This window comes from Schistocerca gregaria, chromosome 2 (genome assembly GCF_023897955.1).
Source record: "Schistocerca gregaria isolate iqSchGreg1 chromosome 2, iqSchGreg1.2, whole genome shotgun sequence".
In the NCBI taxonomy this organism is placed as follows: Eukaryota; Metazoa; Arthropoda; class Insecta; order Orthoptera; family Acrididae; genus Schistocerca; species Schistocerca gregaria.
In genome coordinates this window covers 147,794,056-147,808,940 of record NC_064921.1, presented here as the reverse complement: position 1 = coordinate 147,808,940, position 14,885 = coordinate 147,794,056, and the positions used below count along the sequence as shown (strand labels likewise).

Below are 14,885 nucleotides of genomic sequence, written 5' to 3'. Positions count from 1 at the left end.
ACGGAGGCTTTCCGGCAGTCGTTCTTCCCGCGACCCATACGCGACTGGAACAGGAAAGGGAGGTAATGACAGCGGCACGTGAAGTGCCCTCCGCCACACACCGTGGGGTGGCTTGCGGATGGTTCTGAGCACTATGGGACTTAACTTCTTTGGTCATCAGTCCCCTAGAACTTACAACTACTTACACCTAACTAACCTAAGGACATCACATACATCCTTGCCCGAGGGAGGATTCGAACCTGCGACCGTAGCGGTCGCGCGGTTCCAGACTGTAGCGCCTAGAACCGCTTGGTCACTCCGGCCGGCAATGGAGGAGAATGTGGAGATGAAGGTCAAGGCTTGTTTACAGTAAGCAGTTTGAAATGGATGTAGATCGCAGTAGCTAGGCTATTCAGAGGATAGACCAACGATACAGCGAACCCGCCTTGAGACTGAAGACCACAACAACAACATTCCGTGAAAGTCGTTGGAAAGACCCTCCGAAAATAACCTTCCTGACCCATGCCCTGAACTCATTTTGGTCAGACTCTATAGGAATGACTGTGCCTTGTATAATGCTTCGTACCATCGCCTTGAATTATTGGCGGTAGCTTGTAATTCAATTGTCGTCGTCGTGACCAGGGCAAATAACAGAAATTTCAACTATTGTTTGTCTATGTTAACAAGTCAAGCAAAGCCTAGCAATTTCTTTCTAGTCGCTGTGACCTCGGCGGTTTGCCCTGAATCTCAACACTTGGAAAAAAGCAAAAGCCAGTTGTGCTAAAGCCATAGCGGCACCAGCTGTGTCACAAACACAGCGTCGTTATTTCGAGTGGCTGAGGGCCGGAAGCAGGAACAGGCACAGCCGCAACACACGGTGGGCAGGAGCGATGCGGCTCGAAACCACAACAAAGACCACGGCACGCTTGCCTCTAAACCTGCGTCACACCTCCTCAAGGCCGAAGCGCTTGGCGGGCTTCTTGCGCAATACACCGCGGCGATTACGATTACTCACATCACGAGGGCGCGCAAGGGCCAGAGAAGAGCCATCAGTTGCTCTGAACTCGTCAGGGAAAAGACCACTCATCGAGCATTCTGGTAAGACCCGCCCTGAGCAGAGACTACACTACTGGCCATTAAAATTGCTACACCACGTAGATGACGTGCTACAGACGCCTAATTTAACCGACAGGAAGAAGATGCTGTGATATGCAAATGATTAGCTTTTCAGAGCATTCATACAAGGTTGGCGCCGGTGGCGACACCTACAACGTGCTGACATGAGGAAAGTTTCCAACCGATTTCTCATACACAAACAGCTGTTGACCGGCGTTGCCTGGTGAAACGTTGTGATGCCTCGTGTAAGAAAGAGAAATGCGTACCATGACTTTTCCGACTTTGATAAAGGTCTGATTGTAACCTATCGCGATTGCGGTTTATCCTATCGCGACACTGCTGCTCGCGTTGGTCGAGATCCAATGACTGTTAGCAGAATATGGAATCGGTGGGTTCAGGAAAGTAATACGGAACGCCGTGCTGGATCCCAACGGCCTAGTATCACTAGCAGTCGAGATGACAGGCATCTTATCCACATGGCTGTAACGGATCGTGCAGCCACGTCTCGATCCCTGAGTCAACAGTTAGCAAGACAACACCCATCTGCACGACAGTTCGACGACGTTTGCGGCAGCATGGACTATCAGCTCGGACACCATGGCTGCGGTTGTCCTTGACGCTGCATCACACACAGGAGCGTTGCGATGGTGTACTCAACGACGAACTTGGGTGCACGAATGGCAAAACATTTTTTCGGATGAATCTAGGTTCTGTTTACAGCATCATGATGGTCGCATCAGTGTTTGGCGACATCGCGATGTACGCACATTGGAAGCGTGTATTCGTCATCGCCATACTAACGTATCACTCCTTGTGATGGTATGGGATGCCATTGGTTACACGTCTCGGTCACATCTTGTTCGCATTGACGGCACTTTGAAAAGAGGACGTTACATTTCAGGTGTGTTACGACACGTGGCTCTACCCTTTATTCGATCCCTCCGAAGCCCTACATTTCAGCAGGATAATGCACGACCGCATGTTGCAGGTCCTGTACGGGCGTTTCTGGTTATAGAAAATGTTCGACTGCTGTACTGGCCAGCACTTTCTCCAGATCTTTCACCAACTGAAAACGTCTGGTCGATGGTGGCCGAGCAACTGGCTCGTCACAATACGCCAGTCACTACTCTTGATGAACTGTGGTATCGTGTTGAAGCTGCAGAGGCAGCTGTAGCTGTACACGCCATCCAAGCTCTGTTTGACTTGATGCCCAGGCGTATGAAGGCTGTTATTACGGCCAGAGGTGGTTGTTCTGGGTACTGATTTCTCAGGATCTATGCACCCAAATTGCATGAAAATGTAATAACGTGTGAGTTGTAGTATAATATAGTTGTTGAATGAAAACCCGTTTATCATCTGCATTTCTTATTTGTGTAGCAATTTTAATGGCCAGTAGTGTATTTGCAGTGATTAATTGTATCAGTGCCCTTGTTGGGAAGTTGTTTTATGTTGTAGTGCTTCTGCTTAGCTCACTCTGGAAGTTAATTTATGTGGTGATACATTTGTTACGTTATTCAACTCCACAAATTTAGTTATGTTAATTTCATTTATTAATTACAAACAAGTCGCCCTTGAGTGCGGCATGTACAGTTAATAAATGGTAAGATTACATATTCCAGGTGCAGTAATTCTTTCACTATCTAGTTTTCAGAGCGAGAGATATTCATGTATGGTTATTTTAATTAATGCTGTAGTCAGAATTATGAAAAAAATATATCTCGCTTTTTCGACTTCCATTGTGGGGAGGGGTGTGACGTACACTATTATTGATAAATACGTCTGGGCTTTCAAAAGACGACAATGTGAGAGCTACACGTTATTCAGAAAATACTGACGTATTAGTGGATGGAGTATCTCTCCAGGTTTGGAACTCACTTTACAGGTCTTTAATAGGGCAACTTCTGAGACGTACTAATGTCACTACATTCATGTAACTGACATGAATTATTTGGGAAGGTGCAACAACAGACTGCTTTTCAATTCTGTTCATTGTATTCACTATCTGCCGGTGCCAACTAATTCATTTTAATCGCCCGTTATACATTCTCTGACGTGCCTGCCTTCAGTACAAGTATGCCGCGGTAGATATTACGAATCGAAACTTGACTATATACTCTAACCACTGATATGTGTCATTTTTCTCAGTATTTTGTAGATATCACACAGTTGCCTAATAAAACCCTGTACATGCTTATGAATTACTCTATTAGTCTCACTGGTAATTTGACGAGGAATCTACATGTCCAGTGACAATGACATGAATGATCATTTTGTATTTGCATTTATGATACATATTGTCAGAAAATCGCTTGGATTTTATTTATGATTACAAATATTTGAAAATCTGGTGTATAATTCCGAATGGGAAGCTCTTTATCAATATTTCCAAATTCAAGTGTCTCATGTGACAGTTTTATCTGCCTACTCGTGATACACTGTGAAACAGTTTTTGCACAAAGCAAGCTGACACGTGACATGCAAGTTCATCGCTCTATTTTCCACCGAGTGGGGTAGGGCAGTGGTTAGCCCACTGACATTGCATCTGGGAGGACGACGGTTCGAAACTGCATCTGGCCATCCCAATTTAGATTTTTCCATGATTTCCCTAGATTGCTTAATAACAAATTCCGTGATGGTTCCTTCGAAAGGTTCAAATGGTTCAAAAGGCTCTGAGCACTATGGGAGTTAACAGCTGAGGTCATCAGTCCCCTAGCACTTAGAACTACTTAAACCTAACTACCCTAAGGACATCATACACATCCATGCGCGAGGCAGGATTCGTACCTGCTACGATAGCGGTCCCGCGGTACCAGACTGAAGCGCCTTCGAAAGGGCATGGCCGCTTTCCTTCACCGTTCTTTCCTAATCTGAGCTTCTGCTCCGACCCCAATGACCTCGTTGTCGAGAGGATGTTAAATACTAATCTCCTCCTTCTCATCCGTTATAGTTTGCTTCATAATCTTAGCACATCTTGCACTCTTTACTCTTGTTTCAGCTTCAGTTGGTAGATGGTCGCCAACATTCACCAATGATTTGTACGCAGCTTCTCACTTTCTGTTGACAATAGTTTTTTTCCCCCAATGCTATTATTTGCTCTGCAATTGGGATAAGAAAGTCAGTCATGGGCACTACAGCTAGCGATCAGAGGGTTAACATTGAAATTGCGTGTAGTATATTCTCACTCGATCTCTGATAACCTACTGTGGGGCAAATACAACACTTTGGTAGTGAAAAGTTTAAATGGAAAACGTTACAATTGCTTTTACTGTCACAACATTTCTGTTATTCTGGACCATACCTGAACTGATTGAAGTTACCCGGTACAATACTTATTCTGAAACAATAAAAATCTTTCGAGTACACACTAAAGAGGAAAAAAAATCTGCTCAATTGATTAATGATTATCTCTCGGTCACTTTCCAGGGTGTTACTTTGAGGCAAACATATTGTTGACGGCCGATACACGAGTACTATGGAAGTGTAACAATGTATATTTCATTACCAAGTAGTGTGTGGCCAGTAAAGTGGAATTGTGACATTCACAGTGCTGCATAAATGCGATGGTAACATTTCCGCTTGGTTAGCCTGAATGTGGTGATTTTTGCGTGCATGCGGCTGTGGTTCTGGCTGGATGTAACCTCTGGCCACAGCCGTAATGATTCCCACTGTTCATCGCTTACACCCTGAACACGCTCATTGGCACCATTCTGACAAACGTTGAAGTACCTCCCAATGATACTTCAACGCTAGGAGGATTTCCACAACAAAGATTCTGTAAAATTTGCTACAGACATGTCGCTGCATCTGATTTCCCTGTTTTGATTCTTTGTCTTACTAATCGAATTATTTGTTAGCAACTTTGAATGATTCTGTGAAAAGTTGTCTTTTCTCGTGCTAAACGAAACTCACACTGGCGTTTTAAAATAATTCCGTAGTTCCATAGTGTTATCTGCAAAACTCCGGGTCCTACTGAGTAGTAAATCTTGCTGGGACATTTCGGCTGGCCCCTTCATTATTGTCGCTGACGACACAGGCCAACAACACACTGGATGCCTGTTCTGTCCAGGCCACACAGACACCACAGCAGTGCCTACTGTCGTCTTGAGTGTCTCCCGTTTCCAGGGAGCTTGAGATAACCTCGTACAGGAACACTACCATGCTTTCTCCAACTTCCTTGTCAAGAAAATAAGCTCACTATTAACGGAGATAACGAAAGACACCAGACTAAACTTTAGCTTAGGAAGATAGTAAAATTTATGTTTATAAGGGACACGACGAGCTTAAAAATAATGGTATAGTTAATGGGGTGGACATAGCTGTACAGAAATAGACACTTACAAATATTTAATGCCCTAATCAGTCTCGAAGACTTTTCCAAGAGTATACACAGCGTTGGTAAAATGAAACTAGCCCGAAAAATATTTCATGCACCTTGAGATGGCAACCAGACCTACGTAATCTGCACTCGTGGCGAATGATGTACGCTGGGTTCCCTGCCTTAAGGGGCATTAAATATTTTTCAGGCCAGTTTCATTTCGCTCACTATGAAGAGATGAAAGTGATAATCGAAAGACGAAAAGCCACGAAGTAAAGCGTTACAGATAGCTATGAATGAACATACAATCAAAATGTAGTTCGTCAAGAAGTAAATAACAAAATTTGAAGTTCTATAATTCCCAAGTAAATGAATCACGATTTATTCATTAGTCATCTACGTCGAATAGCTTTGGTAAAACATGTGGGGTATATGGAAACAACGAATTACAAGCCTTCTGAGGTAACGATAGGGCAAATTTTCAAGCGTAGGAGGCACGTAGGTAAACGCATATTCCCTATGCGTTTTGCAGCATATTTCATTTAAGCAAAGCAAATTTTTTTGCAGACACCGGCTTTATGATGCAGGTCTTTGAAACTACAATCTGTACCGAATTCTAACCGCCAACTTTTTAGTTTAAAACCCAACATCTTAGCAGATTTTGCGTTCCGTGTTGTCCAAACGTTCTTGAAACACTTTCGCTACTTATGAATCATTGGAGAAAACTTTTGCCTAGCTTTTTACATCATACGAGGACGTACAGTTGTTAAGCTGCTGTACTGTATATGTGGTGGATGTCATTCGGAGTTAAGTTTGCAATGATCTCCGTAAATCAACTCTGACGAATGCCACCAGCATATCCAGGGCTAATTACTTTTCACGTCCTTGTGTTCATTCAAAACAACATCAATATCGACTGGACATTACTATCAAACCCTTATTTTGTTTCTTGTTAAGGGGAAGGAAGAAGACAATGTCTCCAACCATAAAATTCATTAAGCAAATTCATTAAGCTGAAACTTAGGCTAAGGAATGGTATAGACGGAAATCAAATAGCAACCCACGTCTTCGAACATAGTATTGCGTCTTAGCGCGGGCTTGCGTCGTTCACTTGGTTTATTCTTTCCTTTTTTAGAAAGCTAAAGAAGTATAATTCCTCTGAGTCATAAGTGGGGCCATAAAGAGATCGTAAAATGCTGTTAAAGACACGTGTCGTAAAACTACGGAATATGCCTTTCAACCACAGACGAAATACGCGGCAGAACGCTTTTGAGGAAGGTGTAAAAATACGCTGTTTTCAAGGAAGGGCTATGATTTTTATTTTTTACATCAGTAGAGTACGGCTCGAACCGGGCGCGCGCGCGCTGCGTTTCTTTTACGAGTAATTACATGGCATGTATGCTACTCGATGCACAGACCACCAGTTGCATGCGCCCCACCCCCCAAGAAACTGAAGTACAGAGTTTTTAGTCAGACATAGTATGGATAACTCTCAAATTTCTGGGATATAACAAGTTCTTTGTGTCACCTCTAAAATTTAGTTAGTGTGGCGTGACATGTCTTGATATTGATTAACTCATTTATATTACAGTGGCAATTTGCAGAGTGTGCCCTCCCTTCCACACCCCCTGTTTTAGTTTCTGCGAACGCCCTTGGCCTGGGAGCTCAATGCTTATGAGAATCGAGAGTCTGGTGTTACTAGTTGATAAAGCCACTGCGAAGTTCCCCATGACGTCATCCACCACTCTAGTGTTTCTCACAAAGACTTTGAAGCAAGGACAGCAGATACGAATCGGGAACCTTTCGAGAAACTTACGGACTGCTAATTGGGTAATCCAGGTAATCCAGCGTGCTGCTGTTGTAAGCATCTATGGAAAGTGATTGGCGGAGAATCCACGAGTAGGCATGTACTCATAATGTTTTTATTCATTGATGTAGCTGTGTGAGCGCGTTTATGGCTTTATGACATTTAACTGTTGTCCGAGATGTATCCACTGTTGCGCTATACAATGAGTACTCAAAACTTCTTTATGTGATATCAAGAATCTCAACTAAATCGTACAACCATGATTATTAATGCAATGGATCCCTGTGTTTTACCAGTACTTTTGATATCAGAGAACCGTCCTTCTTTGGTATGTTGATCACATTTGTCGGACTGATGATTATTCAGGAAAGACAGTAGTAAAAAAATGGCGATTTTAAGAATTCTTTTCCGAATCATTTAGGTACTCTTAAGTGATGCTTGTAGAGAATAATGTAATATATTTTATGAATGGTAGTCGGACAATGAGGTGGGGCTCGCAACGCTTAGTGACATGTTTTTATAAGTAATAAAATACATATAACATGGAGTAATACACATTTTCTGACTAGTATAGGAAATGTAAAAATCTAATATTTGATTCTGATTTGTTTGAGGTTTAATTCTGAAGGGTGCAGCTACTTCTTACGCATGAAAAGAATATGTCTTTATTATTGTGCTGTGTTTGATATTCCATGTATATTGTTTTTAAATTCATTTTGGATTTACATTAAGAAGCCATCTTCTTTATTTAAAATTTTGAGTTTCCCTCATAAATACATGCCAATGCTACAGACAAACAGATCCTTATGTATTTTGTGCAGGTGATTAGCCATGATTATGCAATATTTGAAAAAAAGGTCGTATTTATGACCCACTAAGAGCTGCTGATGGAATAATCCATCAACTACCAGGTTCGAGAACCGGTCATCACGATATACCACAACATTATTTATATCTTCCTGTATGCAAACGTTCTTATTGTGGTGTCAAAAAAATAAAATGAGAAAACCTTTCTGAACCACAGAAGCTAGGGCCAATAGTAAAATGTATTAATATTAATACAGCATCAACAAAATGAGAACACCAAATTCGGCACTGTAACTGCTGTCAATAGTACCCGTAGAATGCACTGATGTTAGCCGGACACAGAATGGTTTTTTATCTTAATTTTTGACGCCACTGGAATGTAAATAATTTCGTGGTGTTTGAAGAACACCACGTTTACCGTCAAGAGTTTATGATAAAATTCCTTTATTAACAATCAGTTTCGGTCCCTGGACTATCATCGGCTTCATAAGAGCATTTGTAACATCATCTTGGTCAGTGTACACTGAGGTGACAAAAGTCATGGGATACCTCCTAATAACGTGTCGGACCTCCTTATGCCCCGAATAGTGCAGCAACACCACGTGGCATAGACTCAACAAATCGTTGTAAGTCCCCTGCACAAATATTGAGCCATGGTGCCTCTATTGCCGCCCATAATTGTGAAAGTCTTGCCGGTGCACGATTTTGTGCACGAGCTGACCTCTCTTTTATGTCCCATAACGTTCGACGGGATTCATGTTGGGCGATCTGGGTGGCCAAATGATTCTGTCGAATTGTCCAGAATGCTCTTCAAACCAACTGCGAACAATCGTGGCCAGGTGACATGGCGCATTACTATCCTTAAAGATTCCATCATTGTGTGGAAACACGAAGTCCATGAGGACCTGCAGATGGTCTCCAAGTCTCCAGTCAACGATCGGTTCGGTTGGACCAGAGGACCCATTCCACTCCATGTAAACACAGAGAGCACCATTATGTAGCCTCCACTAGCATACACAGTGACTTGTTGACAACTTGAGTGACTGTAGGAGGATACAAGATGACTTGGACAGGATTTGTGATTGGTGTAAAGAATGGCAGCTAACTCTAAATATAGATAAATGTAAATTAATGCAGATGATAGGAAAAAGAATCCCGTAATGTTTGAATACCCATTAGCAGTGTAGCGCTTGACACAGTCACGTCGATTAAGCATTTGGGCGTAACATTGCAGAGCGATATGAAGTGGGACAAGCATGTAATGGCAGTTGTGGGGAAGGCGGATAGTCTTCATTGGTACAATTTTGGGAAGATGTGGTTCATCTTTAAAGGAGACCGCTTATAAAACACTAATACGACCTACTCTTGAGTACTGCTCTAGCGTTTGGGATCCCTATCAGGTCGGATTGAGGAAGGACATAGAAGCAATTCAGATGCCTGTGCTAGATTTGTTACTGGTAGGTTTGATCATCACGCGAGTGTTCCGGAAATGCTTCAGGAACTCGGGTGGGAGTCTCTGGAGGAAAGGAGGCGTTCTTTTCGTGAATCGCTACTGAGGAAATTTAGGGAACCAGCATTTGAGGCTGACTGCAGTACAATTCTACTGCCGGCAACTTATACTTCGCGGAAAGACCACAAAGATAAGATAAGAGAGATTAGGGCTCGTACAGAGGCATATAGGCAGTAACTTTTCCCTCGTTCTCTTTGGGAGTAGAACAGGGAGAGAAGATGCTAGTTGTGCTACGAGGTACCCTCCTTCACGCACCGTATGGTGGATTGCGGAGTATGTATGTAGATGTAAATGTATATAACTTGAGTCCATGGGTTCGTGAGATCTGTGCCACTCTCGAATCCTACCATCAGCTCTTACCAGCTGAAATTGGGACTCATCCGACCAGGCCACGGTTCGGCAGTCGTCTCTGGTCCAATCGGTACGGTCACGAGCCCAGGAGAGTCGTTACAAGCGATGCCATGTTGTTCGTCTGCTGCCACATCCCATTAACGCCAAATTTTGCCATACTGTTCTAACGAATACATTCGTCGCATGCCGCACATTTATTTCTGTGGTTATTTCACGCAGTGTTGCTTGTTTGGTAGCACTGACAACTCTACGCTAACGACGCTGCTCTCGGTCGTTGTCCAGGGTGAGGGGTAATGCCTGAAATTAGGTAGTCTTGGTAGACTTTTGTCACTGTGGATCTAGAAAAATTGAACTCCCTCACGAGTTCCGAAAAGGAATGTCCCATGCATCTAGCTCCAACTACCATTTAGCTATCAAAGTCTACCAATTCCCGTCGTGTGGTCATAATCACGTTGGAAACACTTCACATGAATAGCCTGGATACAAATGACAGCTCCGCCAATGCACTGCCATTTTATGCCTTGTGCACACGGCACTACTGTCATCTGTATATGTGCATGTCGCTGTCCCACGACTTTTGTCACCTTAGTGTAAAATCATTAGCTTCAGACTGTAACGAATTCATGATTCTATTCTCTGAAGCCAATGGTTTTGTATAACCCAATATGGTCTTATAAACGCTTTTAAGAACCTGATGATGGTCAGTGGGCCGAAACTGCTAAAAAAAGAAATTTTATCAGCAACTCTAGAGTTTTTCCAAATATTTACGGGCTGACTTCTGAAAATTTTGTGGTATCTGATGATGACGATGGTGACTGGCTGTTATAAACTGATAGTTAATAAATGTTTGTGTCATATGTATACTCCCTGTAAATCATGGTAACTGCGGAATAAGTATATATGTTTTTTTTCCCCTTGGCAACAATGAACACAATGTACGCCACAGCGAGGTATTGCGGCCAGCGACAACGTAACGTGTAACTAATCAGCTATGTTTTGCTGTGCTTTGCAGACACGCTGCGGTGCTACACGTGCTCGACGGTGGCGAACAAGAACTGCGGCGACCCGTTCAACAAGTCGTACGTGCCGATGACCGACTGCCAGAGCGTCGGCGTCACAGGGACTCAGCCCAAGGAGATCCCCGTCTGCAAGAAGGTCAAGCAGAGAGGTACGTGTTACGTCGTAATACAGGGTGAATAAAATAAAACTGGCCGGGTACATACACTCCTGGAAATTGAAATAAGAACACCGTGAATTCATTGTCCCAGGAAGGGGAAACTTTATTGACACATTCCTGGGGTCAGATACATCACATGATCACACTGACAGAACCACAGGCACATAGACACAGGCAACAGAGCATGCACAATGTCGGCACTAGTACAGTGTATATCCACCTTTCGCAGCAATGCAGGGTGCTATTCTCCCATGGAGACGATCGTAGAGATGCTGGATGTAGTCCTGTGGAACGGCTTGCCATGCCATTTCCACCTGGCGCCTCAGTTGGACCAGCGTTCGTGCTGGACGTGCAGACCGCTACATCCAGTCCCAAACATGCTCAATGGGGGACAGATCCGGAGATCTTGCTGGCCAGGGTAGTTGACTTACACCTTCTAGAGTACATTGGGTGGCACGGGACACATGCGGACGTGCAAGTTCCCTTGCCGGTCTAGGAATGGTAGAACGATGGGTTCGATGACGGTTTGGATGTACCGTGCACTATTCAGTGTCCCCTCGACGATCACCAGAGGTGTACGGCCAGTGTAGGAAATCGCTCCCCACACCATGATGCCGGGTGTTGGTCCTGTGTGCCTCGGTCGTATGCAGTCCTGATTGTGGAGCTCACCTGCACGGCGCCAAACACGCATACGACCATCACTGGCACCAAGGCAGAAGCGACTCTCATCGCTGAAGACGACACGTCTCCATTCGTCCCTCCATTCACGCCTGTCGCGACACCACTGGAGGCGGGCTGCACGATGTTGGGGCGTGAGCGGAAGACGGCCTAACGGTGTGCGGGACCGTAGCCCAGCTTCATGGAGAGGGTTGCGAATGGTCCTCGCCGATACCCCAGGAGCAACAGTGTCCCTAATTTGCTGGGAAGTGGCGGTGCGGTCCCCTACGGCACTGCGTAGGATCCTACGGTCTTGGCGTGCATCCGTGCGTCGCTGCGGTCCGGTCCCAGGTCGACGGGCACGTGCACCTTCCGCCGACCACTGGCGACAACATCGATGTACTGTGGAGACCTCACGCCCCACGTGTTGAGCAATTCGCCGGTACGTCCACCCGGCCTCCCGCATGCCCACTATACGCCCTCGCTCAAAGTCCGTCAGCTGCCCATACGGTTCACGTCCACGCTGTCGCGGCATGCTACCAGTGTTAAAGACTGCGATGGAGCTCCGTATGCCACTGCAAACTGGCTGACACTGACGGCGGCGGTGCACAAATGCTGCGCAGCTAGCGCCATTCGACGGCCAACACCGCGGTTCCTGGTGTGTCCGCTGTGCCGTGCGTGTGATCATTGCTTGTACAGCCCTCTCGCAGTGTCCGGAGCAAGTATGGTGGGTCTGACACACCGGTGTCAATGTGTTCTTTTTTCCATTTCCAGGAGTGTATTTCATGCCCCTTAATGTAGGCAACACATGTTAACATCAACCTCGTCGGGGGTGGGTGATATAAATTAGGAAAAGACAGATCGCTACTTACCGTAAAGAAGAAACTTCACACACATACACACACATAAACAAACACTCCTCTCTCATACGACCACCAACTTCAGCATCTCGGGCCCGACTCGACGTGTCTTCTTTACCGTAAATAGCAATCTGTCTTTTCCTACATTGCTGATATTGCTACGTGCAGTTTCCGTTGTTTCTACATTAGGTTGCCTATCACATGGCGCATGAAATTTCTTTCCGGACCAGTTATATTCTACACGCCATGTAAGTGCACACTTTCCACAATGCTGTGGGAAGTTTTTTTGTTGCTGTTGTTGTAGATCCGACACGCGTCGCTGTCCTTACTCCATCACTGTACTACTTTCCCTAAACATTTTTTCAGTCTATTGAAGATATCATTCCTCTGCTTGAGTCTTAGGAATTTATAACATAGAATGCATTTCAATAAATTAAAAAAGCTTTCATACTAATTGTTTCAATGGTGGTCATAATTAACCCGTCTCACTTGCTTTGCTTACCAGACCTACATGTAGAAATTCAGTGTGACCATTCTTTGTCGTCATTAACAAAGACATTTCTCCTATCTTCTACCCCGCTGCAGGGCTACGCTGAGATTCTGTTGTGTCCCCTCTATGATACGGATGACCTTGAATAACCTCCAGATATTTTTGTGAAATTTTGTTCTTTATTTCTTCAAATTGTTTTCAACTTACTGAACTGTGCTTTCTTGATTAAACAATGTATGTTGTATTAATTGAAGGTAACACTTTTTATTTTTAGCCTTGTTTCACAAATTTCATTATTACTGTAAGACGTAAGCTTTGCGTTATAAGCCCTTTTTCTGGTACATAACTAATTCTAAAGACCCGAATCAGGCAAGCAAAGACAAACACGTCGGCTTTATAATCATCATTGACTTAACTAAACATATTAACGAAATACATAGACATTTTATCATACGTTCCCATTTCAAGTACTGAAAATGATATCTGGAATTTGACCTCGTCTGCTACTCCGATATGCGAGAACTTTGCCCCTGAAATTCGCAATGACTGTTTCACAAGACTGCACTTCCATTTCACCAACAAGATTTCGGATTTCCTGTTTTAACTCACGGATGATTCAAGATACCCGGAAAAAAAAATTCGCAAGGGTTTACGTCACATGACTTTGTGACCATTGTTGGCCACAACAACTCGAAGTAGGCGATCCGGAAATCGCTCAACGCAATGCGACGTTCTGCTCAATCCAAAATTCCTGAACGTTCATTCCAGTGAAATGAGGCAACAAAAAATCGTTATAATCGTACGGTATGAGTTTCCATTAACTGTAATAGCTTGTCCCGTATTATCTTCCAGAATAATAAGGGCCCATGGTGCCACCTACCCAAAAGGGAGGCTGGACCGTCATTCGTTGTAGATACATTTCCGTCCCTTGAACCATGCAACGGTTTTTTTACCCCTAGACATGGTAGTTATGCTGATTCACAAAATACATTTAAGTGGATGTGCACATCGTCAATGACGACGATGCTCCTCCCAAAACCGTTGTCTTTTCAGAAACCAGTGAATAAAATGTCGCCCCTTTTTAAGAATGGCTTCTTTCGGCTGCAGCATAAGGGTGGCATCGAGATCCATGCGCCGGAAAATTCGCCGTAGTGCACTCAATTCTTGCGATCGACGAAGAACCGATTTCACTGGATTGAACTAACAGCCACACTGTCACGAACCACCAAATGTTTTACACATACCAGCCAGAACGAGAGTGCCCGGAACTATTTAATGCTCATTGTTGAACATGTTTTAGTGAAATTTACGGTAATCCTGCGAATGTTAGTTCATACGGAGCCCTAGAATAGCTCGAAGACGTCCCATTGTTGCTGCATAATTTTGTTCGCCCTGATAAAATATTGTCACAAGTAACACAGGCTGTGGAATAGTACGTTGCTCCATGGTTAGACACACAATGAAGAAATCCGAGAAATTCACACTGAAGCAACAATCGGACTAATTATGGAAATCGAAATGATAAACAAGATTATAGGCAACCGACAAACAAAAATATATCACGCGATTCAAACCAGGCGTGCTTTTTGAAGGATCATTTATGCCGTTCACACTGCCGCTGAGTCTAGCAACTTCACTTGTCCACCTTCTCCAGTGAGTGAGCAATGCTGATTCTCTAAACGTCCACTCAACCATGCAGAAATCTTAACGGTTCCCCCAGCTTCACTGCAGTCACTTAATTCATTTTGCAAGCAGTGATTTCTTAAAATAAAACTTTTCTAAATTTGCAAAAAAGTTATGCAGGTTCATTCAGCTG

The 14,885-nt window shown here is 44.0% G+C and overlaps 1 protein-coding gene across 1 annotated transcript in view; it reads left to right on the top strand.

The window, feature by feature from the left end:
- The window catches only part of LOC126336565 (uncharacterized), a 130,175-nt gene that overhangs the window by 99,050 nt on the left and 16,240 nt on the right, over nucleotides 1–14,885 (top strand). The window contains exon 2 of the mRNA XM_050000414.1: nucleotides 10,898–11,053. Within this exon, the coding sequence (XP_049856371.1) occupies nucleotides 10,898–11,053 (156 nt within the window). The remainder of the gene's footprint in view (nucleotides 1–10,897; nucleotides 11,054–14,885) is intronic.